Consider the following 26434-nt stretch of genomic DNA (forward strand, 5'->3'; position numbering starts at 1 on the left):
TATATTTTTCTCCCATTATTGTCAAATGTAATTTTAACCTTACACAAATGATCTGTTGATTTGAAATATCATGGGAAAACTTTGACCTAGAACATTTTCAAAGAGGTTAGTTACTGGAAATACAAGAAAGCTAAGGACATTTGGCAAGGTGGGTTATATTACATGCTTCAAAACTCTACACAAGTACATAGTTTTCTCCTTAGATTTTTCAATTTTCAATTTGGTCTCTCAATTTCCTGTAAACTAAATTTCAAAAACCCTAAGTGACGTTCAAGGCCTTCCTTTATCTGGCCCTAACCCCGTCCTCTATCAGTTTCATATTGACCACTGCTGTGCATTCTCTCCTCTGACCAAACTAGACAACTGACTACCCCCTGCGGCTTCTTGTCTCTGCAGGGGTAAAGTACCGCCCTGGGAACACACAGGGACTTTACTTTTCTATCTCTTAAGGTATTTCTTTCTTTTTTATGCATTCAATCTATGAACCCTCTCTTTCTAGACTTGTAGTGGACACTACTCTTTCTTGTGTAATGCCTTGCCTTCCTACTAGTAAAAAGAAATTATTACCTTGATTCCTTTTGGGAGAATACTCCTCACATATGGCATTGTTAATCATCGTATCCAACAGCAAGCAGGAGATAGTGCCAGGCCCCAAGCTAGATGAATTAAAGAACACCTTCCACCTAAAATTTTAAATATTAGTAGTGATTAAAAAATTGATAATGGTTAGAAACAATTAACTCAGATGAATTTCTCCAGAACTAATAGCTAATATTTACTGAGTTCTCTAGTCATCAAACCATAAGAAAAGAGAACAAAAAGAAGAAAGAGAAAAAAAAAAGTCCTACAGAAGATTGCTTTGGCAGCATGGGGGTCTCTTACAGTTCCATATAAATTTTGGAATTGTTTGTTCTAGTTCTGTGAAAAATGCCGTGAGTATTTTGACAGGGAATGTTTATACGAGTTATAAAATTCTGGTTTTTGAAGTGAAAAAAAAGGAAAGTGAATGAAGGGCCATGAATGGCAAGGTATACTTTTTTGTGGGTGAGTTGTATTCCATTACATATATATGCTGCATCTTCTTTATCTATTCATCTATTGATGTGCATTTAGGATGCTTCCATATCTTGGCAATTATAAATAATGTTACTGTTAATAGCAGGGTGTATGTATCTTTTTGAATTAATTCTTATTTTGTGGTTGGCTTTATTCCTTTGATAACTATGTAAGTTTAAAAAGCTAAAGCTCTAAACCTTCTTAGAAACAATGAACAGTACATATACGTAAATTTAAAAAATATGTGCAGTATGTTTTATATATGTATTTACATGCAATATATTGTACATGTGCAATCAAACTGTAACAGTTCTATCTAATAAAACTGAAAAATGAAAAAATTAAATAAAATAAGGCAGTGGAAGAACCAATGTTAATTTTATTTCTTCCTTTCCAGTTAGCTATATCTATCATTTTATTTCTAACTTCACTGGCCTCAACTTTCAGAACAATGTTAAGTGAAAATATAATAACAGTAATAAAGACAGCCATCCTGGTTATGTTTCTAATTTCCAATATTTCTCCATTTAATGCAATACTGGTTATTAGTCTAAGATACCCATTTTCACAATGAGGAGTTATCCTATTCCTAGATTTTTAAGTGTTTTGTTTAGAAATGGGTAGGTTAATGAATCTCTTGGTCTTTTATGGGATAAAAAAATTGTTTTAATTGATCTTACTGGACTGATGTATTTAGACAAATTCGGTTCCTAAAATTTAATTAACCATGGTAATGCTGGACAACATTAAAAAATACAGAGAATTTAGCTTGCAGTATTATTTGACATTTTCCCATTCACATTTATAAATGATTCAGCTCCTCCTACTCCCCATTATATAATCTTTGTTAGGTTTAGCATCAAGATTATCCAAACTTCAGAAAAATATGTCAGCATGATGTAGTTGTTGACAACACAGGCTATCTAAGCTCACATCCTAGCCTCACCACTTATGGCTGCGTGACCTTCAACAAGTCCGCTGATCAACAAATATTAGGGTGACAGAATAGAATGTAAATTCCATCAATCGGCATAAAGTAGAAATGGTATAAATAACAAACATTGAGAAGGGAAGGAAAAGAAAAGAAAAATTTGCTACTTCTTTATATTTTTATAGCTGAGTCAAAAGCAGATAAATATATCCATCCGCTCATTCCTAGCATATATTAATTTAATCATCACTCAGAATATACTGTCCAAGGCAAGGGTCAACAAATACGGACCACTGACTAAATCAAACACACCTCCTGTTTTTGTAGATAAAGTTTACTAAAATACAGGCACATCCATTTGCTCACATATTATCTATGGCTGATTTTTATGCTATAACACGAGTCAGGTAGCCACCAGAGATCTCATGGGTTGCAAAGCCTAGAGTATTTACTGTCTAACTTGTTAAACAAAGTGTTTGCTGACTCAGGTTCTAAAGCAATAGACTATTAAGTGTGTGTGTGTGTGCAATTATAATGATAAGGATAGCCTTTATTAAAAAATGCAAATATTTAATATTTATAAAAGTATCACGGACACACCTAAGTTGCCTAGAAAGAATGACAATGTGACTGACAGCTGACTTCTCAATAGAAACAAAATCAGGAAACAATAAAATATTTTCATAGAAATGGAAGAAAAAAAATTAACCAAGATTAGTTACACTACTAGAATGTTTAAGAATGAGACTAAAATAAAGACATCATTCTAACAGACAAAAACTAAGAGGGCTTACCACTAACAGATCTCCACTGCACAATGCTGAAAAATATGTACTTAGGAAAGCAGGAAAATGATACCAGAAAGAAGGCTGGAGACAAAGAAAATGAATGAAAAAAGAAATTGGTAAACATGTGAGTAAATCTATATAAATACTAACTGTATAAAGCAGTAATGATAATGTCTAATTTGGAGATAAAAGTAAAAGGCAGGACTAAAATATCTAACACAAATGCATGTAAGATAAAAAAGTGACCAAAGAGTTAGGAAGCTTATGTATTCTTTGGTAGGCTGGTAGGAGTTACTGAGGTTAATTTAAGTTCCAAACTTGTAAAGGTAATTCTAACAATCAAGAGGTTACATTGTTTAGCTTTGCAAATAAAATATACCTAATGGATGAAACGATTATTTTTTAAGAGAATTTTAAATTAAGTTCAGGTGAAAATCTAAACAGATAAATTAATACAAGAAAAAAAAGAGAAAGTTGTCAAAATGCACCAGGCAGGCAGAAATTTTTTTTTCAGGATTATTCCAGTAAATCTTTAAAGAGCAAAAGAGGAACACTTTGTAATTTTCATAAATGCTTAAAAAGCATGTGATAAAACTCAACATCCATTCTTGATTTGTAAAAAACACACCTTGGTAAAAGGAATAGATCGTAACTTCATAAAATGTATCTGTTTAAATCTAAAAGTCAACTTCATGCTTAGGTGGAAGCACTAGAAGCATCCTCACTAATGTCAGGAGCAGACAAGGGTGTCTGCTTTCAGTATTACCATTTTATATTGTACTGGCGGTACCAGCCATTCTACTTAGGTAGGAGAAACAGAGTTACAAAAATTAGGAGCAAGTAAAATGACCATTATCTCAAGAAGACAGAATTCTGAACCACTGCTACCACCCAGGTCCAAGCCACCTTCTCTCTTACCTGGATTATTCTAATGGCCTCCAAACTGGCAGCTGCAGGTATTCAACTATATGAGTCATTGATATACGGAAAAAACTTGTATATATCCATGAATATTTATTCAAAATAATATTTATTCAAATATTTATCAAATATGTATTTTAAAAACAAATATTTAACTGAGTATCTACTATGTACTTCTGTGAATGTCACAGAAGAAAAATCAAATAAAGAGGGAGGAATAACCAGCTGATGTATTCTAAGGGAAATCAGATGTCTCCCTAATAAGCTGACATTTGAACAGAGACCTGCAAAAGTGAGAGAGGGAGGCCTGCAGATATCAAAGTGGAGAATATAAATTCAAGCACCAAAGTAAGAAAATTCTACACATTGATAATGTAATTACCGAGCTTACCAATCTTTAAAAATTTCATAGGGCCTGCAGATCTCTCCTTTATCACAGGTGGTGCCTACGATTGAAAAAAAAAGTTCAGAACTAGTCCACACCTATTTTAGACATAAGCTAAACTAGTTGTTGTTGGTGTATGTGAAGACTATGAACTTCTGTCCATAACAGAGCTAAGCTAAACACTGAATAGTCATACCATGTTTGGTTTAAAAATAAACACAAATAACCCTCCTCCATTCATTGACCCTCGAAGTTTTGGCTGTCTTTACTGAAAAACATCCTTTTAATTATATCCTGAAAACAGCATGGAGAATGAGTCCCTTTCAAAACAACTTTTTCCCTGAAGAGAAACACATGTTCCAAGTACAAACAACATTCCAGTATCCAACTTAAGGCTACATAATTTCTGCACAATGATGTCATACTTAGGCTACTGAACTTGCTCCTGTTCGTATCATTTCTTCTACAATTCTATAATGTAGGCCCACTCATGGAAGCAGACTTGCCAAGAAAATTCTGAAAAAAAAAATAAATAAAGACTGAGGAGTAAACAAGGCTACTGGGTGTCTAAATAAAATACAAAGCTATTCTAATTTAAAATATTACATTTTACCAGAGAAACAGATAAGCAGAAAAGAGAGCAAGTCCTAGGAACGTTACTGTGATTATATGGTGACATTTCAAATCAACAGAGAAAGGATGACCCAACTACTCAAAAAAGCATTAGAATAATATTCATCTTGGAAAAACTAGTTTAGATCCTAACCACACATCATATATGTATTAGAATAATCCTTAGCTGCAGCAACAGATAAACACCCTAAATCTCAATGACTTAACCAAATACTTAGTTATTTCTTGTTCATGTGAAGTTCAATAGGTGGCTGGATAGGGTTGGGGGGATCTGTTCCATGCAACCATGCAGGGACCCTGGCTGATAGAAACTTCACCATCTTCAAAATCTGTCTTGGAAAGTTGCCCAGGATGTCAACATCTAGCTGGAAAACAAGGAAATAAATGTGCAAGATTGCTTGGAAAGTTTTGTGGGGCAGGGAAAACCATGTAATCACTTTTACCCATATTCTCTTGTTGAGCATGTGCCAACTTCAAGGAGGCTCAGAAGTGTAATTTAGCCAGGTACTCAAGAAAAGGAAGACAGATTAAGTGAACACTTAGCCAGTTTCTAACACAGTACATCCTTCTGGTTACCAGGAATCCTACCACACAGAGCACACTCCCTCCTTCCCCAAGTGAGACAATCCAAAATTCCATCCAGTTATTGCAATCAGCTCAAAGTCCAAGATCTCTGAATGATATATGGTTCTTTCCATCAGTTCTAGATATGGCCACTTAAGTTCCAGTGACATTTGCACTAAAAACACAAGTTATGGAAATCTCTCTACTGCCAACAGGCCCAACTTACCATGGTAAAACATGGACAGGAGATTTGTAATAAAAATTGCCATCTGGTAAAGGGAAGATGGGAGGCACACAGAAGGCCCTAGTCTACAGTTGCTACGATACCCTTCTGGCAGGCATTTTGAGGTCCCTCTTATCTAGCAATGGGACATTTTCTTGATTTCAATTTTGCTATCTGGAAGGAACTACTTATTCAATGTTTTTCATAGCTGTGGATTTACCCTTTTGGAGGTTTTTTTCGGTCCATTATTGCATTTTAAAAAATGATGAAGATTGTGCCTTTCTTGGGGGCCTTTACAGTTTTGCAACCCATCTCTTCCTTGAGCAAGTTTGGGAGCCCCAAAATATTTTTAATGATAGAACATTCAGAGGCTGCTGAAGGCTTGCAATTTCTTTGGCATTACAGGTAAGCAGAATAGGTTTTTGATGCTAATAGCATCCCCCTAAGTTCCTTCCTAAATGTAATTCTCAGCTTGCCTTATTTTTTTCCTTCTTTGCCAACATGGCTTAAAGCTATCATGTTTAGGAGGAAATGCCACATCTTTCTTTATTCAAGTCTGTGCTGGAGCTAGAAGTCTTAGTGAACATTAATCTCTTATTATTTAGGTCTAGTATCCTGGCTTTTCCGTGCTTTTACTTTTTGGTCTTTTCTTTTTACAAACTAACAAATGATTGCTACATCCCATTTCTTTTTTTCTGTCACCTTAGTAAATGCAGACAGTAACAATCAACACTCACTACCAGCATTCCTTTCTCCAGCCTCTTTCCTTAGAGCTGAGGTGGTCCACCTGTAATTGTAAATGACTGTTTAAAAAATTGTTTTGTCACTGCATGTATAAATCTCATTTTCTGGATAGCCCTGGATATTAATTTCCATCTTGACTGTCTGTTGGACCAATGTCAAGTGTTTTGGATTTTTGTTACAGTAGCATCCTTCTTCTAGCAATAATTTCTGCATCAGAATAATGACACCTGTACTGTTCAAAAAAATCCCAGAGTCTCCTCGGTTTAACATAGTTATTTGTCTGATGGTAAGTTAAGTCCAATTGGCTTAAATGGAGAGAAGGTGGGTGGATAACTGTGATTTTTAGTTATTTAGGTTCCCCACCTGATGGTCGTTCCTTCATCTTAAAAAAAGGGCCTTCTAATGTCTCTCTGGGAATTGACATCCAGGTAAGGGACAAAAGAAGGTAGAGGATAAAAGGGGAAATCATGGCTCAAATATGGAAATGGTTTACATGATTTTCATTAATATTCACTATGCAATTCTTAAGTAACATGACCCCAACCTAATTTCAAGAGATGCTAAGAAATGTAGATTCATTGTACACTAGTTGGCATGAGAAAGCAGTTTGCCAATCTCCTTCAGAATACACATGGGTAAATTCCAGAGAGATTAAAGCCTATAGGTAAACATAAACCTATAAAAGTACTAGAGGAATATATAGTAGATTCAGGGATGTCAAGAACTCTAAAGGGTGAGAGTTCCATGGGCCTATACTGGGCACTCAGGAAAAAGAAGGGGGACCAAAAAAAGGTAAGATAAAACTTCCCTAGATGGTGCAGGCCTGAAAGAGGAGAGGCTACTGCTACAGGAAGGACATGGATACCAACCAGGATCCTTCCTCCCTATTGAGGAAAAAGCCTTAAGCCACGGTAAGATCATCAAACACACTGTTAATCAGGGTACAGATAAAAACTCACTGTGGCCTGGGAAGGGCAATAGGAAAGAAAAACCAAAAAACCTCTGTATCATTGGGAAGGGTCAAGAATCTATCTGGTACCCAGACTACCAGATAGATCTAACTTGGGAAGGAGTGAGAAGCTATCAAACAAGATTCAGCATGGACACAACGAAGAGTTTAGCTGCTACAAGGAAGAAGGGCAAAATCTCTGAGAAAGTCATAATCCCAAGATTCAGCCATGGTCTTTAACTATGAAAACCACAGAAAAAATTTTAAAATATGAAAACCACAGAAAAAATTTTAAACATCAAGAGCTCAAATAATTCATTCCATGAGTCCTTTTTTGAAGAATCTACTAGAAAATGAACTTCATCCAAACAAAAGATGACTGGAAAAACTTCAGCAATTCAGCTTTAATATATGTAATTGCAAGTCTAAGACTAAAACTAAAGTGGGGATAAGGGTAGATGAATATGTTGTATAATAATGCTCTGTGTTATGTGATGTATGGTTGAATGAAGTAAAAATAATGCAACTAAAAATGGGAAGAGAATGCAAGTGGAAGGAGGAAAGAAGAATAAACTCTCTAGCTGTGATCTAGGCAAGAGTTAAAGTTAAGGAATGTCATTAAAAATGGACAATACAGATGGTGAATTAAAAAATAAGGGACTAAAGGCATTAAAAAGGGTATAAGCACAAAGATAACCACTAGAACAGAAATACTAACCTTCTTAAATATTATATTTAGGAATTTCTTTTTTGAAAAAAAGGAACATAGTAAACACATTTTGAAGAGAAACACAGTAAATCTAACAAACATAGTAATTACAGCATAAGATAATCTGACAGAATTGAAAGGAATCATCGTCATCATATCACCAAATATTAAAGGGTTTAATTCACTGATTAAATGGAAAGATTTTCAACCTGGCTTACAAAGATCCAAATAAATGCTCTTTTAAGAGATACATCTATTTGAAAATGAACGATGAATGATTCAGAAAGGTTGAGGGGATGGGTATATATAGCTCAGTGGTAGAGCATATGCTTAGCATGCATGAGGTCCTGGGCTCTATCCCCAGTACTTCCTTAACAACAACAAACCAAAGGAAAAAAAAAAAGAAGAAAAGAAAAGAAACAACTCAAAGACCTATCAAAAAAGGGATGGGGAATTAAACTACAGAACATGTATACAATGGAATAGGGAAAAATAAATTATAAAATAAAAAAAAAAAACAAAACTAGTAAGGCTAAAACTGAAGGGATAGTCAAAGGTATTCCAGGCAAATGGAAATACAAAGCAGGAACAGCAAAACTGGTACCAGATAGAGTGAGACTTTCTATGATCCCAAATCTATATGCTAAATGGAAATAAAAAGAGAAACCAGTGCATCTGACTATAAGTGGCAAACAACATGAAAGAAACGTAAACAACATAAAGAAAATCAAAAGACAACTGACAAAAAGCTAAAAAGTATTTGCAATACATATAACAGATAAAGGGCTAATATCCTTAAAATGTAAATAAATCTAAAAAATTAGGGGAAAATGATGAAAACCAATTCCTCATCAATGGAAAAACGGAGAAGACAATAGAAACAAAATCCACAAAAACTGACTTTAAAAAGTCCTTAAAATTTTTTTAAAGTATCCACTATGCCCATAATAAGAGAAATATATAGTAAAACTACACTGAGGTAACATTTCTCACCTACTGGCAAAATTCAAAATATAAAACACTGTATTCTATTGCAGAGGTGGTGGGGAAACAGACCCCTCTCATATGCTGCTAGTGGAAATACAAATTGGTATAACTCTCATGGAAGAAAACCTGGCAATTTTTAACAAAACACATGTGCATTTACCATATGACATAACATTGTTACCTCTAGGAACTTACCCCAAAGACGTATCTCCACCAAACTGAAAATACACACGTTGGCTTTTGCTTGTAACATTATTTGTAACTGCAAAATATGAAACTAACCTATATGCCTATACGACTGGCTGAATACACTGACAGAGCTACCCAATGAGATGCCATGCCTTTACTTATCTATTTATTTATTTATTTTAGTAGCTTAACAACACAGATTTACTATCTTATAGTTCTGCAGGTTAGAAGTCCCAACCAGCTCTCACTGGGCTGAAATAAAGATGTTGGCAGGGCTGTGTTCTGCTCTGGAGGCTCTATAGGAGGATCCTCTTCATGGTTCATTCAGGTTGTTTCTTGAAGTGGTAAGCCTGAGATTCTCGTTTTCTTACTGAATGTAAACTGAAGGTTTCTGGAGGCCAGTTGCATTCCTTGGCTCATGGTCCCTTTATCTTCAAAGCTGGCAACAATGGGGCGCAGCCCCTCTCACACTGCTTTTCTTTTTTAATTGAAGAATAGTCAACTTACAATATTATACTAGTTTCAGGTATACAAGTTAGTTACTTGATACTTTTATGGATTATACTCTATACAAAGTTATTATAAAATATTGGCTATATTCCCTGTGCTGTACATTATTACATTCTTATAACTTTTTTTATACCTAGTAGTTTTTACCTCTTGATCCCTTTCACCTATTTTGCCCCTCGCCACAACCCTCTTCCCTCTGGTAACCATGAGTTTGTTCTCTGTATGTGTGTCTGTTTCCGTTTTGTTATATTCATTTCTTTTATTTTAAACAAGGAAGATCTCTATGGACAGATTTGCAGTGATTTCCAGGATATATTTTTAAATTAAAATGAAGTTCACAAAAGCATTTAGGAAATGCCAATTTTTATGTAAGTAAGGAGAGGAAATAAGAAAATAAACATATGTTTGTTAATCTGTGCAAATAGAAACACAGGAAGAATATAACAGGGATTAATGATTACATACAGGATATGGGTGGGATTGGATGGAAAGGAAAGAACACCTGGAAGGGAGGATTTCCCACTTCTCTGAGTATACTGTTTTTTGCAGCTCTAACTTATGGAACAATGTTAATGTTTCACGTAAAGAAAAAAAAAATTTAAATTACCAAGCATGAAGGAAAAATACCCTTAAAATAAAACACCATAAGAAACATATGAACAAAAATGCATTTCAAATGAATACTATGTGGAAGGAAAGAGAGGGGGGGAAAAAGTATTAACCCAGGTAACTTTTTATTATTATTAAAAAAATTGAGATACAATTCACATACAATATTCACCCTTATAAAGTACACAATTCAGTGGACTTCTGTATATTCACAAAGTTGTGCAACCAACACTACCGTCCAATTCCAGAACACAACTCAATCCAAAAAGAAATGTCACACCCATTAGCAGTCACTCACAATTCCTCCCTCTTCCAGTCCCTACCAGTCATTAATCTACTTCTGCTCTCTATGGATTTACCTATTCTAGACATTCCATATACATGGAATCCTATTCTGCACTGGCTTCTTTCTTAGCACGATGTTTTCAAAGTTCATCCATGTCACAATATTTCATTCCTTTTAATGGCTGAGTAATATTCCACAGCATGTACACACCACTTTTGTTTACCAGGTCATCAGTTCATGGATATCTGGGTTCTTTCCTCTTTTTAGCTATTATGAACATTCATTTTTAAGTATTTTTTAAAATAAGTTTTCAATTCTCTTTGGGCATATACAGCTGTGACTGCAAACAGGGGTCATGAAATTCCCATTATGCCTGTGTTGGTACACTTGATGGTTTCCTACACATTTTTGAGCATCTGTTAATTTTTCATTGTTTTGTTTCTCTGTTCCTCTAACTGGATAATCTCAATTGACCAATCATTATGTTCACTCATTCTTTCTTCTGCCAGATAAAATGTGCTGTTGAACCTGCTGTTGAATTTTTTGTTTCAGTAATGTACTTCCCAATTCTTAAACTTCTTTTTGTTTCTTCTTTAATTTGTCTCATTACTGATATTCTCTATTTGGTGAGACACCTCAGATTTTTATCTTCATTATTAAGATATGGTTTCCTTTGGTTCTTTGACTACATTTAAAATAGCTTATTTAATGTCTTTGTCAAAAAAAATCCAGAGTCTGGGCCTTCTTGGGACAGTTTCTATTGACAGCTTTTTTTCCCGTGTATGGGCTATACTTTATTTTGGTGGATGTCTTATAATATTCTGTTGAAAACTGGGTATTTTAAATAATATAATGCCACAACTCCAGAAATCAATTATTCCCTTCTCCCTAGGGCTTCCTGTTGCTATTTTTTGCTGCTGTTTGTTTAGTGACCTTTTTGAACTATTTTTGTGAACTCTGCATTCTTTGCTGTGTATGGCACTGAAGTCTCTGCTTCATTAGCTCAGTTTTACACTAATAACTGCATAAGGATTTCCTTAATGCCTGGAGTCAATACTTCTCTAAGTTTGCTGAGTCTAAATGTGTGTTGGTCAGGAAGTTGACAATTCCACCTTACCCTTCACTTCCTGCTTATGCAACTCTCCACAAAGTCAGCCAGAAGTGAGGGTTTAGGGCCTTCTCAGCTTTTACCTGAACATGCACATAGCCCCATCATGCATGTGACTTCCTTAATTCCAGGAAACAATTCAAAAGTTATCAAAGTCCTTAGGATACTGAATTTTCCAGGGTTCCTTTTAAGCCATTTGATTAACTTATTTTTCCCAACTGTTACTCCCTGCTTCAGGTAGCTGTAATGTTAAACAATTGCCTCTAAGATCATTTCAAAAACTGATCTCAGGAAAAAGCCTTTTCACATTGGGTAAGCTCTTGTCAAGTTAGATAAAGACAGAATTGCCAGTGTGGTCTTCAAGTGAACTACCAAAATGGTCAAATAATAATTCTTAGCGAATGTGTCTTTGAATAAAGACACCCTGTTCTGGCCCCCACAGTGGCTGCTAGACTGCTGGTTTTCATCATGATTGTGGGCTGTTGATTTTCAAGACACCATAGATCTGGGGTGATAAGATCTGAGTGGGTGATAAGAATAGGGTAAATTAAAGTGTCATAAAGATAACTTCTTATCAAGATTCAAGCATTTAAAATAAATAATACTCCTTGGATTGCTGTAAGCTTGTGGTTAATTCCATAGTTCTGAAAATGCTGATTCTGACAATATGGATAGTCTTCTCACGGCTTTTAATGGAGAAAACGAATTCTTCCATCTCCTTACTCAGCCATTTTTGCTGATATTATCCCAGGTAACTTTCAAACTTGGTTTTGAGATAATATGCTCTTAGGCTAAAGAAAAAAGAACTCTAAATATACATTAAAGTTTGGTTAGTAGGCTTCTGTTTTGCAGAGGTATTCAGTTAGCGATTCTGAAGAAAACATCTATGTATTCTGGGGTTGAGAAAACAAGTAAATATATTATGGAAAATGAGAAACCATCTTCCTTACTATTACAGAAAGAACTTACATGCCAAAAGGACACAGGAAGACAGCTTGAGGGAGCTCCCATTAATCAAATTAAGGATAATTTGAGGATCAAAATAAATAATGAACTTTTATTTCTCACCATTACGGAATAACAGGCACCAGATCTGCTCTTCTATACTAAACAAAAAACTGGACAAAATATATGAAATAAGGTTTCAGACAAGGGACAAAAAGCAGTATAGGATACTAACACCTGAGAGGAAGAACACAAATGAACTGCATGCTACATGTACACCAGTGCACTGTTTGAAGAGCTTCCAAACTATAGTGCAGGGGGGAGAAATTCCAAAATAGCCCAACTGCCTTACTGAAAAGACAGTTCAGAGTTCAGAGAGGTTAATATGACTAGAATTTGTGAGGCAAGATACTGGAGAGGAAGGAAATCCGCAAAAGAAGATAAAGTGCTCTGGAGATCTACATAACGGTCAATGGTATTAGGCTGACCTGAGAAATGTGTATAAAGAGTCTAACAAAGTCATAAGGGAAGAGTCACCAGGAAGGAGTTGGCAGAGCCATCCCAGGAGCCTGTACAGCTCTAGGTATAGTCTGTGTTCTCACCAGACACAAAGGAAAAATCTTCCAACAGACAAAGCATTAGGCAAACTTCTTAGAAAGGTAATGCCTCAGTAGTGGCGCTAAATGAGCCCCAGACCAAGGTTCCTCAACCTGAGGACTGCTGAAATTCTGGGCTTAATAATTCTTTATTCTATATATTGTAGAATATTTAGCAGCATCTCTGGCCTATATCCACTAGATGCAGCACCCTTCTCCCCAGCTGTGACACCCAAAATATCTCTAGACGTTGTACCCTGTGGGAAAAAACTGTCCCAGGTTGAGAATCACTCCAGATAAGATCATTAAAATAGCTAATAATACTCCATATGTTACAGGAAGTAGAGAAAAACACGGACATGCTACAAAGACAAATGGAATATCACAGCAAAATCAATAACAGTGTATTGTAGGATTATTTGTAGAAGCAAAACGTATGTAAACAATAATACAAAGGCTCAGGGGAAGAAAACTGAAGCATACTGTATTAAGGTACATGAACCACAACACAAGTAAAGTGGTATGAAAACTACTTGAGGTTAGGCTGTGATAAGTCAAAGATGTATATTATAAACCTTAGAAGGCAATAACAAATAAAGCAATAAAAAATACCCAATTAATAGAAAATAAACAGAAAAACAGAATAAAAGAGGTACCCATGAGATAATGTGGAAATATATTTAAAAACTCAATAAAGAGGAGAGAATGGAAACTTCCTTATTCTAAAATGTCATCTAATAAATGTAGAAACAAGATGAAATTAAAAAAAAAAACTATCATTTACTATAGCAATAATTGTTTCATGTAAGAATTATGAATTAATGTTAAAACTAGTGCATGAAAGTTTCAGGACAGAATTACACACAGTACCAAAGATACCACTTGAAACAAGTAAGCCAAGTTAATATTACCAGTAATGGGCCATATCAATATTATTACCTGCTTCCTGATATGATATACTAGGACAAATACAACATCCCTTCTGTAACATTACTGCCAGAAGTGCATAATTTGAATTTAATAGTGGGAATATTAGACAAAACCAAATAAAGAAACAATGTAAAATAAATCGATTTGTACTACTGAAAAATGTCACTGTCACAAAATCCTAAGACTGAGAAACTGTTCCCAACCAAAGAAACATGACAGGTGAATTTAAGGTGACAAATGGATATAAGGCATGATGCTTCATCTTCTGTGGCTATAAAAAGGCACTGGGGCAACTGGCAAAAATTGGGTATTTGGTAACTGGATTGTGGTAATACAAGAGACTAGAGAATGACTGTATTTTTAAAGAAAGGATATAAAGGTGGGCAAGAAGAAGAAAGAAATGAGAAAAGGGGGAGAGGAAGAGAGCAGATGAAGGGGGAGAGAGGGAGAGACTGAATGAGGGAGAATGAGAAAAAGAAGGAAGAGAAAGGGGAAAAGGAAGAGAAGAAGGAAGAGAGGAGGAGAGGGAAGATGAGACCCAAGGATAAAGTAAATGCAGTAAAACATTAGTATCTGGGGAATTTGGGTGAAGGATATTGTGCAGTAAAGAACTTGGTCGTGCCCAAAGAGAGAAACTGCCTTTGCCTTCAGCTTCATGGAGGTACTCTTCTGACAGGAGTGTCTCTGTTTAGGGCAGGAGGTGGCTGCACTAAAAAAGGCCAACCATGTCATTTAGGAATGGGGGCTTCAGGTCATATAGTATCAGTCCATTTCCAACAATCATGTGGGCAATCAACTGATCATGCCTACACACAGATGCCACAATAAAATTCTGGACACCAAAACCTGAACAAGCTTCTGAGAATGACAATACTTTGTGCATACTGATGCCAGGATGGCAATGCAATCTGAGGACAACAGAAACTTTGCATTCAGAATGCTCAGACTTTGCCCTTACGCATCTCTTCCTTTGGCTGATTATAATTTATAACCTTTCTCTGTAATAAACTAAAACTAGGAATATTTATAATAGGCTTCAGTGAGTTCTGGGGGGTTTTTCAAGCGAATTTTTGAACCTGAGGGTATGTGGGGAACCCTCCCCCCACAACCTCCGAACCTGCAGTTGGTGTCAGAAGTAAGAGCAGAGTCTTGTGTGGGCTCTTTCCTCTAACTTTGTAGCTGAAACCTAACTCCTTGAAGTTGGGTTAAGAAGTCTTGGGCAGACTTGGCAGTCTGGAGGACAGTGTTCTCAACCTTGCAGTTTGGCTAAACCTGGGTAGGGACAAAGACATTATTTTTTAGCTTTTCCTGGAATAATTTTTCATAATTAAAATTTCAATTGAAATCATTTTCAATTTGACATACTTGGAATTACATAAAATAAAAATTTAAAAGAAAAATTTTGCATTCAATACAACAAAAATAATTTTCTTTCTGCAAAACCTCTTGGAATCTATTGCTCTAGTTATCTAAATTCCTAAGCTGTGGAAAAAGATAAAAATGACTTTTCAGAGTTTCTGAATTCCTGCTAACCAGAATGCTTTTCCTGCCATTAACAGTATCAATGCACAGAAAACCTAGAATTTAGTTAGCATTACCTAGTTAACTAAGAACCTCTAATTTCTCCCAGAGTAGCAAAAAGTAAAACATTTGAAGGAATTTAAAAAATGCTGTTTTAAAATAACAGTACTATGAAGAATAAGGTAGTCCCTTCTTCAGTAAGTCATCTCATAACCTCTGCTCAACTATAAGGGGAAATGCTCTTTCAATCATATTTCCCTCAGAATTAGTTCTTATAAATTTCAACTATGATTCCTCAAAAAATGTTTCTATAAGAACAAATGGCCAAATAACTAACTACATGTTGTGTTACTACACTGGAATGTGAATGTTGCCCAAATAACTGAAACTTCATTCAGAAATCTAAAAATTTCCTGGGAAACTATCTTAGAAAAGTCAAAATGCACAAAATCACAAATAATTAAAACTATAGTAAAAATTAATATCTACTTGTATAATTTATTATCTGTATACCCATAATAAAAGTTACTATCTTAGTTTTGCTAACAAAGTAAGTTACTATTTTAGTTTTGCTAACAAGAATAACTTTTAGCAAATATGATCTATTTTAAATAGCTACAATTTTCTCATATTGTTCTATTATTTTAAATACACCTCAACATTTATTTTCAGGGTAAAGAAACAAAGAGCTAAGCCAGTGAAATACATCATGATAAAACATAAATAAGAAAATCTGAAATAGCTATTATCTCAAAATTCTTTTATAGAGGGAACAGTCTGGACATATTAAAAATTAACTTAACTATGTACTTGATTTGTGACAGTTTAAATATAACCTGAATATACTTAGAAAAGAAAAATAAAGACAAAACCAAATTTATTTCTGTAAGCTGTTCAAAGAGACTTAATCCAATACAAATTTAAATAATGGGCTGGCTTAAAAAAGAAAAACAATTTTTATATAAAACAGTTCACACAAAGGTAGGTACTAATCAATCATCAAAGGTGATTTTCTTCCCCTGAAACACAGCAATTTTAGATTGCTGTTCTTTTCGCCTCCGGCTTGCTTCCCATGAAGGATGAAGAGGCAGTTGTGATTTCTGTTTTGTATTTTCAAATCCTCTTTGTGTACTCTTATTAAATTGATTCTTGATCTGAGGTTCAATTTGCCGAAAACCTGGAGAAAGCAAAGTTAATGAAAACTAAGTTTTTACCTAAATAGCATACAAGAGAAATACATTTTATCTTATCAAATCAGTATCCAAGGAAGAAATTTAGTTTTACTTAAGTGGAATACCTCATAATATAAAATCTAAGTCCAATAGGGAACAGTTTGAGGTTGAAATACACTTATAAGCAGTAAATTTGTGGGTACATGCTTTCAAATCTTATAAATAATGTTTATTGAGTGCCTCCTAGTATATGCTGTTCTGTCTTATTTACACTGATATTAAGAAAGGAAACATAGTCCAGACAACATGTAAGGAAAAAAAAAAAAGAGGGGGCATCTTGTATTTCTAAAGAAATATGATTCATTAGCTTATGATATCTGTGTGTAGAGCAATGTAGCCAGAAAACTCACATGTTTTAACTAAAATACTGAATCCAACAATGCTGATGGGCGAGATTTTTAAAGGGCTGTTAATTGATTCCACTCTCTTCGGTTATTAAATAGAAAGTTGTGATTATAAGGTAAATTGCCATATCTACTCAAATTTAAGACCAACTTGTTTTTAACCATAGTTATCCACCAGATATGAGGGTGGCAACCTGTATTCTATTCATTACAACCTCTTATATTACGAGGAATTCTAATATTATTTTGAACAAAGTACTGGGAGACATACTGGAGACAAAAGATTGAATCGAAGCATATTTATAGAATTAGAAAGAAAAAGAGAGGCAAAAATTTTAATAAAGATTAATTAATCAGTCCTAGTGGTGTGTCATTTCTCCACTGTAAGTTAATCATCATTATCAGAAGTCTTTTAAGGATATTAAAAAGCAAATGTCCAATGTTATACAATCAAGTAAACAGTTTGGAATAACACTTCCAAAACAATCCTGTACACAGATTCAAAATGTTTCATATCTAGTACAAATCACATGTGCTCTAGAAATCTTATAATACAGAGTGGCTTTCGTGATTAAGAGTGAAGAATATAAATGTTAAATGAAACTGTTTCATGTATAGTGAGATTCAAATAAGGTAATATTTCTAAACTGATACATATTTTACATAATTATCTAAAGTATATTTGCATGTGCAAATGAATGGATAAGTTAAATATTATAAATATATAAGCTAAGTAAAAACAAAAACTAGTTTCACTTGGGTCTCCTCACTGGGAAATTGTGGGAGTGTCTTAAGTTCACAATTGTCCTATGTTTGTAAATATAAGGCTATATATTTGCCAAAGCTAGTATTTTAATACTAATAACATAAAAATAACATAAAATTAAAATAACATAAAATAAAATTAAATTAAATTAACATAAAAATTTGCCATGGGCTGTGTAGTTCAGCAGTAGGTAGTAAGGAAATGGATATCTGAGGTTGAAAAGGGAGCACCCTATGTGTTAAAGAAAAGGTAAAACTGCTGCCAGTGGAAACTTTGGAATTAGGTTACAGGCTTAGGGAATCGCAGCACCAGGGCAAATGGCTGTAAAGAATAAAAAGATTAGTGTACTGATGGCTTTTTGGCAATGTATTACAAAAAGAGTGTTCAGGAAAGAACTGGCCAGCTCACAGGCAGAAATGAAAGAGAAGAGAGGGTCCAGATATTTGGGAACTTAAGTTTTAGAAAAGCCTTTGGACTCCAAACAGTAAGTGATAAGACTGAGAAAGATTTTAAGCCCATACAAATTTAGCCCTGGAGTAGAGATAAAAGTATGGCCTTCTCAACAAAACCTGAAAGTCTCAATGCAACAGACACCGAATGATGGGGGGAGATGGGGGGGGTGGGCAAGTGAAAAAACCCCGAAAACAACAACAACAAAAACAAACCACAAACATAAATAAGGCAAGATTGAAAACTAGCTCTAGGAAAGAATTTTTGGTGTGGTGACTAGCTCACTGATGGACTGATTAGAAACAAAGAAGTCAGAAATCCAGTATGTTTTTGAGGGAACTGTATTGTGAAAAGAAGCACAAGCTTGGGCCAGAAAAAATCTGACTTAAGATTTAAAAATCATCTTCAGGATCAGTATTTTTACTAATCATGTGGGGCAATTCCCAGATTATACTAAACATCCACTGCACGTGTGTCATGGAACAAAGACCCTCCCAAGAACACAGAGACTATGGAGGACAGAGGATAGGAAAGTTCCTCACAGATCCTTCATAATTTTTGCTCAGGTAAGAGATGTGTTGCACACTTCCCATGTTTCCCTGCACAGATTCAGAGTCTTTATTGTATTTACCTGGTCCCTGCTCTGCTGCTAAATATTTGGTCTGAGTTGGGGGCAGGCAGTTTGTCGTTTTAGTGCACAGGTCACGAAATTTTGAGCACTCACGTCCATAAGATTTGATGGAAAATACTGCATTACCCCTCAGTGATTCTCAGCTTTGAACTGGATATAGTGACTGGATGGGACTTTGGGTTGACCTCCACAGGAAGGAAGTATACTCTATGTGTGGAGGAAAAGTGAAATTAACATCTGGTGATCAAAAGGATGGTCAGTGACGGACAGTTATGTCTTCAAGAAATTCCACTTCCTTCTTCCACCCAGCCACGTAGTTAGACCACATTTCTTAGCTCCCTTGTGGCTAGATGGGGTCATGTAACTGAATTCTAACTAATGAAATGTGAGCGGAACTGATTCCTGACACTTTTAGGCCTAGCCCATGAAAACCTCGTATTCTCCATGTACTCTATTCCCTTCTGTTAGCCGAAAGGAGAATACTGGGGAATAGACGAAGGAGCCAAAAGATGGAAGGAGTCTGATCCTTGAATGACTATGAGAAACACAGTCCCTCTGCTGATTTATAGCAGACTATAATGTGAGAAATAAATTCTTATTATTTTAAATCGGTGGGAGTTTAGGATTACGTACAGAAGTCAGCCTAGCCAAATATGTTAAACTTGATTTGTTATGAATTAATCTGAAAATACTTTAGTTTTACTCTTAATCTTGCAAGTAACATATTTGTGCTCTATTTCCCTTTCTGTGGATACTTAAGTCATTCAGGCTATTAAGCAACAATAATTTTTCATCTTGCCACTTTGGTAAAGCATTGCTCAAATGCATATGGAAATCAGGCAGCCATTAATACATACCTGGAGTTTTGCTTTTTGGAACCTGTTCTCTGTAATTTGTAAAAGATGAAAAACACGATTAGGACATTTAAAAGATAAACAACTCATCTGACTTTAAGAAGATAACATAATAAAAATGTTGATAAAACTCATTCAAAAAAACTATCATACCCCTTTATCCCCCCAGACACCAACAAAAAAAAAAAAATGAAAACCCTGAGTTTTAGCTACATCAAAAGTTTGTTAGACCCCAATAGTACCAAAGAAACATGTAGCAATTTTCCTCTGACCACCCTCATAGAGACTTGTGGCTATAAAATATCCTATCTTGGTTACCTTGTACTCTTGAGGTCTATCCAGACAAAGAATTTCAGCGGGAATGAGTCACATGTAACAAAAATTATGATTTACACTTGTGGGAGAGGGCAGGGATAGTGGTGCATAATTCTCAGGTGAGGAAAAAATGTAGCTTTCTGAGGTAGAGCTGGGAGATACAGGGAATAATTTAGTAATTTTCAAGGCTTCAAAAATGGTTTGTGTTTTTTCCATACCCTTACTTTGGAAAATTTCAAAATCACATTTTTCTATTTTTAAAAATTATTCCTGACCCATAAATAATAGAAAAACAGTTTACTGAAGAAAATTGCTAACCATGATTTTTATTCTAAAATGTAAAGATATCCCCTACCAGATTAGAATTACAAATGAAATTAAACTTATTGATTTATAACAAAACAGCTGTGAAAAGTGGTGGTTAACAGCAGGGATGACGACAACATCACTAAACATAAAGCAGTCTGGAGGAACTCGGTGTTAGGGCAAGTAGCCTTATATACTGAAACAGGAATACATAATAAAATAATTGAGGTTTACAATAATGCCCTGGGTCATCAAGAGAAAAACAAAAATCCCACCATATTCTTTTCAGAAAGCTCTGTTTAAAAAGAGATATTATGTGAGACATTTTCAAAAGTTTTCATTAAAACTGAACTCAAAGTTTCAAAACTCTGACAATTGAAGGAAGAAACTTAAATTAGCTAGATAAATTATTTCGCTCTATCATCTCATTTTCTGATGAGGTTGGAAAAATGTAGCATTATCATACGTGTATTTGTACCTTGGAGAAGGCCAAGTCCAAACACAAGATGTATTGTATAAACCAGAATTATGTATGAGAGACAGTATCTCAAGTCCAGGGATGTGTAGATATTTCATATCTTTTAAAAAAATTAAGAACTAATAATTATTTCAGGATGAAAACATATTCTTACCTTCCAGAGCTTTTAGATCCAGATAAAGAATGGAAAAACACTGACTCAAACTTCCTTGCTTCTGTATGTGGCTTGTTTTTGTCATTTCTTATATCCTGATGGGTTTTAAGCACATCTTCTTCAGGTAAATATTTTGGGGGGACTCTTTGTTCCTTAACTGAAAAATGACAACTACTTTCCTTCTTCCGTGTCCGTTTGACTTTCCCAATGAAGAAGTCATCACCACTATCACTATCCTCAGACATGGAAGATTGTCTATAAAACCTTTCTTCTGTGCTATCATCAAAATACTCCTTCTCTTCTTCATGTAATTCTTCTCCATCACTGTTACTACTAAGTGAGCTATTGGACTCTTTCTTTTTTTTAATTTGACTTGATGTTTTTATTTTGGGGTCAGCAGGTATCTTCTGGGGTTCAGAAGGAACTGCAGAATCCTTTTCAGAAGGCTTTGATGGAGAATTTGGAATGTCCACTGCTTTGGGTCCATGTTCCATCTTGGCTATTTTTCCTTTTGAATTATTTATTGGTTTCTTTGCCAATATTTTGGCTTCTTTCTCTTCTTGCTCACTGATAATAGTTCCTTCATGCTGTAACTTCCTGGCATCATTTGAACACAAAGTGTCCTTGGAATGATTTTCTTCTGAAGCATTCTTTGATGACTTAACTTCAGCAACATTTTGTCTTGCATCTTTAAAGGCTTTGACAGCAGCTACAAGAGAAACAGCACATGACTTGCTTCAGCATTGAAACAAATAATAAAACACCACTATTTCAATACAGTATTTTTTAAATTATTTGGCAACACTTAAGAGAATAACTGGAATTTATATTAACTTAATATAATGGGTATGAATTCACAAACAAATCTATTGACTTTTTAAAAACCAAACTTACAAAAAATGCTCAGAGGTATTCATTTTAAATTTCTAAAATTAAAAGAAAATTCATCCCCTCACATACTGGTATTGTGAAGACCAGTAAAAACCTCATTGAATATAAATGAATAAAATGGCAACTTTAATTTTTGTAGTAATAATGTATTAATACAATTGTAGTGTGTTATAAATTGTGCTTTCAGACATAAAAATAAAAATCTACTCTGACAAAAGCACTTAAATTTTTTCAACACACTTTATAATGCACACATAAATGAAAATTATGTGACTAAGTGGCAAAATCAAAAGTAATAATATGAACTACACTAATCTTTAGAAAATAAACTCTGTTCAATATTATCATGAATATATATATTTTAGAAATTTAGAAAAAATAGAGATTTAGATTTTTACTCAGATGTCAGATATTGTCCATATTTTCAGGCATTTCCCACATTTGGAAATATTTAAAAGACACATTTATAATATAAAAAATCTTCAAAAGGAAGAAGAATCAATAAAATAAATAAATGAATGGCCATGTATTCAGATCACATACAGTACATGGCTTAAAGTCATTTAATTCATACCTTTTAGCACATCTACTTTTTTCTTCAGAAGAGGGTGCACTGCTAGTCTGGCAATTGCTCTTTCAGTTGCAGTAGAATCAGGCTGCAAATTGAAATAATAAACACATGGGAATAAAAACTACGTAGCACTACTAAGAAGTGAATAAAATACAATCCATTATAATTATTAAAAGTTAAGAGTTAGGAACAGGAATTTGTTAATATTCTAATTTGATAACTCACCTGTATAATCTATGCTAAAGAAAACACACTGACAAAAATACTACTGCTCTCAAACAATTAAAATTATCATGCAATCAATTAATAAATATTCTTTGAGTACTTAGTATCTTTCCAGAACTGTGGTAGGCATCATGTGTGATATTAGAAAAAAATGTAATATAGCTCCTGCATTCAAAGAGTTTTAAAAGATCTAGTTAAGAAGATTAAATTAACATGAAAAAAAGTAACATATTAGTACTAAGCTGCATGATACAATTTATGACTACTGTAACGCTTGAAGTTCCATTTACTAGAGACCTAGAAATTATCAAATGCTACATATTTTTATTCTGAATGACTAGTACCACTACTGTATTCTCAGAACCTTCCACCAGTGCCTGGTTTACAGCTAACAGTTTATAGATAACTGACAATGAATGAATGGAACCATATATACATATACAAATACACAGTATTTAGAAACTCAGAAAATTCTTTATTCAGACTAATTGCTTTAAGTATCATCTGTAGGCTGAAAACTTCCAAATTTCTACCTCTAGCTTTAACTTGAATTCTGGACTTACATACCCAACCTGACATGTTAAAAGAGAATTTTTTGATTTTCTTCTCAAATCTACTGCTATAGTCTTTCCCATCTTACTGTATGTAACTTTACTTTTTCTGGTTGCTCAGGCCTAAACCTTGATCACGTTTCTCCTTCCTTACTGTATTGGTTGCAATCACTTTTGAACCTTATAAAATAAACTAGCAAGGGCTTTATTTTAAACATAGATCATTTGCAATTCTTTGAATTGAATGGATATATTTTAGCACTTTGCAGTGGATGATGTCAGATTAAATTTAAATTGATATCCTCTCAATGTTTATCTCTGATGCAAGTGCAGAATTTCAGCAAATTCTGTGGTTTCATCTGCAAAATATATTCAGAACCAGTCACATCACCACTTCTACTTACTATCTTTGACCAAATCACTAATACTTACCTGGACCAGGTCATAATAAGAATAAGCTCACATCTGGTCATTCTCCATGGCATCTTGCTCCCCAACAGCCTATTTTCCATATAGTAGTCACAGTGAGCTTTTGGAACGTAACCAGATCATGCTATGTCCCCATCTATTCTGTTTGGAGGATTTATCTAGGTAATGTCATTAAGAGAACAATTCCTTAAATTATACCTGGTGCAAATCCTGTGCCAGGATCGCCTGCTGTCTAATTACCTTCTGTATGGGTCAAATAGTATCCTCTCAAAATTCTATATCCAACTGGAAATTGAGAATGTGACTCTATTTGGAAACAAGGTCTCTGCTGCTATAACTAATTAAGAGGAACATAGTTTAGAGTGGGTCCTAAAATCTAATGTGACTGGTGTCCTTATAAAGGAATACATTTAGATACAGAGGCACAGGGAGACAGAAAGGGAACAAAGCCGAGGCAAAGGTTGGAGTTGTCCTTCCACAAGCCAAGGAAGGCCTAGGGCTAACAGAAATTGGAAAAAGCAAAGAAGGGTTTTTCCCTAGAAACTTTCAAGGAAGTGTAGCCCTACTGATGCCTTGATTTCAGATTTCTTATGTTTCAGGAGAAACATAAGAAAACAAACTTCTGTGGTTATATACCATCTAGTTTGTGGTACTATGTTACAGTAGTCTGAGGGAAACTAAAAAAACAGCTCGATTCTGATTCCTAGACATTGTCTCTGTTTAACCTTCTCCAAGAAATATAGTCCATTTGGAGACTATTCATTAAGTATAGTGTTAAGCCATTCCTCTGCTTCTTTAACTCCTTGCTGGATTTCCTGAAGCAATACAGGACTTCTTACTCAACTTTTATTCAATGTGGTACTATAAGTCCTAGCCAGAACAATTAGCCAAGAAAAAGAAATAAAACGCATCCAAATTGGAAAGGAAGAAGTTACAATGGTCTCTGAATACAGATGACAGATCTTATACACAGAAAACCCTAAGTACTCTACCGGAAAATTGTTAGAAATAATAAAAAACAAATTCAGTAAAGCTACAGGATACAAAACCAACATACACAAATCAGCTGCATTTCTACACAATAACAACAATATATCTGAAAGAGGAATAAAGAAAACAATCCTATTTACTTAGGAATAAATTTAAACAAGGAGGTGAATGATCTGTACACTGAAAACTGTAAGACTTTGATTAAAGAAATTGAGGAAGACAAAAATAAATGTAAAGATATCCCATGTTCAGGGACTGGAAGAATTAATATTGTTAAAATGTCTCTACTACCGAAAGCCATCTATCAAAATTCCTCTGAAGTGCCTGTTGAGGGATGAATGAATAAAGAAGGAAATCCTTCCATTTGTGACAACATCAATGAATATGGAAGGCACTATGCTAAGTGAAATAAGTCAGACAGAGAAGACAAATATTGCATAGTATCACTTACATATGCAATATACAAAAAGCCAAACTCATAGAAGCAGAGAGAAGAATTGCGGTTGACAGTGACTAGGAGATGTTGGTCAAAGACAGAACTGTTAGTTATGTAAGTAAGTGCTGGGGATGTAATACTCAGCATGGTGAATATAGATAACAATATTTTTTATATACCTGAAAGTTGCTAAGAGAGTCAATCTTAAATGTCCTCATCACACGCAAAAAGCAAAACAAAACAAAACAAAACCCTGTAATTATGTAAGGTGACAGATGTATTAACTAACTTTATTGTGGTAATCATTTCACAGTACATATGTATATATGTATATCAAACTTGTACATTTTAAACTTATACAAGTTATGTGTCAATTATACCTTATTAAAGCTAGAAACAAAAACATTTTTACCAGAATATTTAAACTTAATATATCAGCATCTTTAGAATAAAAGAAACAAAAAGAAAAAGAAATGACTTCTCAAGTTCTTACTCATTTAGCTGAAATCTATTTAACAAAAATGTTGTCTTATAGGTATGTGCTGTACCTACTTTGTACCACAACGGTATTGATGTATGAACATCATGAACAGATGGTGTCTGAACATCTCAATTTGTCTTTGCTACTTCTAATTTTTATAAACTGGAATTCTGATAAAGTTGGCTATACAACACCACTGCGAAACATCTTAGGGAACAAACTAACCTTGTTATAATGAAATACGAGAAGTGTCAGAGTTGCTTAAGAATATTTTTTAAAAATCAAAAAATAATACAATGCAGAAATACCATAAAAACCTTGCTGGTTGTGTGAGAGTGTTCAAAATTATTTTTTTTTTTCCTCTGGCAAAACAAAACTAAACACTGAGAGGACAGCCCTGTCATTTTCATATCTGATGCAATAAAAATTTTAAAGGGAGACTAAAATGCACTACCAGAATGTTTGACCTGGAAAAGCTCCTTATTAGAGGAATGAGAAAAGACAAACGCCAGAGATGGCAAGTGACATGCCTGAAGTCACGCAGCAAGAGGCAGGCAGTGATAACGCAGAATGCAGAAATGCCTAAAAATTTAAGCCTCTTTCCTTTGTAAACAGGAAATCTTCACAAATAGTATGGTAGACAAATTATAAATTATACACATCTTCTTTGGGTTAATTCTGGCCCTTCAAAATTTCTTTTATTTGGTGCTAGAATTGTTTTTAAATTAATTCATATCTATTCTTGA

General features: G+C 34.5%; 1 protein-coding gene across 1 annotated transcript in view; it reads right to left on the reverse strand.

Annotated features, from left to right (window-relative positions):
- Positions 1–16444: 16444 nt before the first annotated feature.
- Positions 16445–26434, reverse strand: part of SRFBP1 (serum response factor binding protein 1) — a 49877-nt gene continuing 39887 nt past the window's right edge. Inside the window, exons 5-8 of the mRNA XM_015249728.3 lie at positions 22580–22661; positions 21115–21823; positions 19865–19893; positions 16445–16761 (exon numbers count right to left, since the gene is read on the reverse strand). Of these exons, the coding sequence (XP_015105214.2) occupies positions 16577–16761; positions 19865–19893; positions 21115–21823; positions 22580–22661 (1005 nt within the window). The 3' untranslated portion in view covers positions 16445–16576. The remainder of the gene's footprint in view (positions 16762–19864; positions 19894–21114; positions 21824–22579; positions 22662–26434) is intronic.

Source organism: Vicugna pacos, chromosome 3, assembly GCF_048564905.1.
Source record: "Vicugna pacos chromosome 3, VicPac4, whole genome shotgun sequence".
Lineage (NCBI taxonomy): Eukaryota > Metazoa > Chordata > Mammalia > Artiodactyla > Camelidae > Vicugna > Vicugna pacos.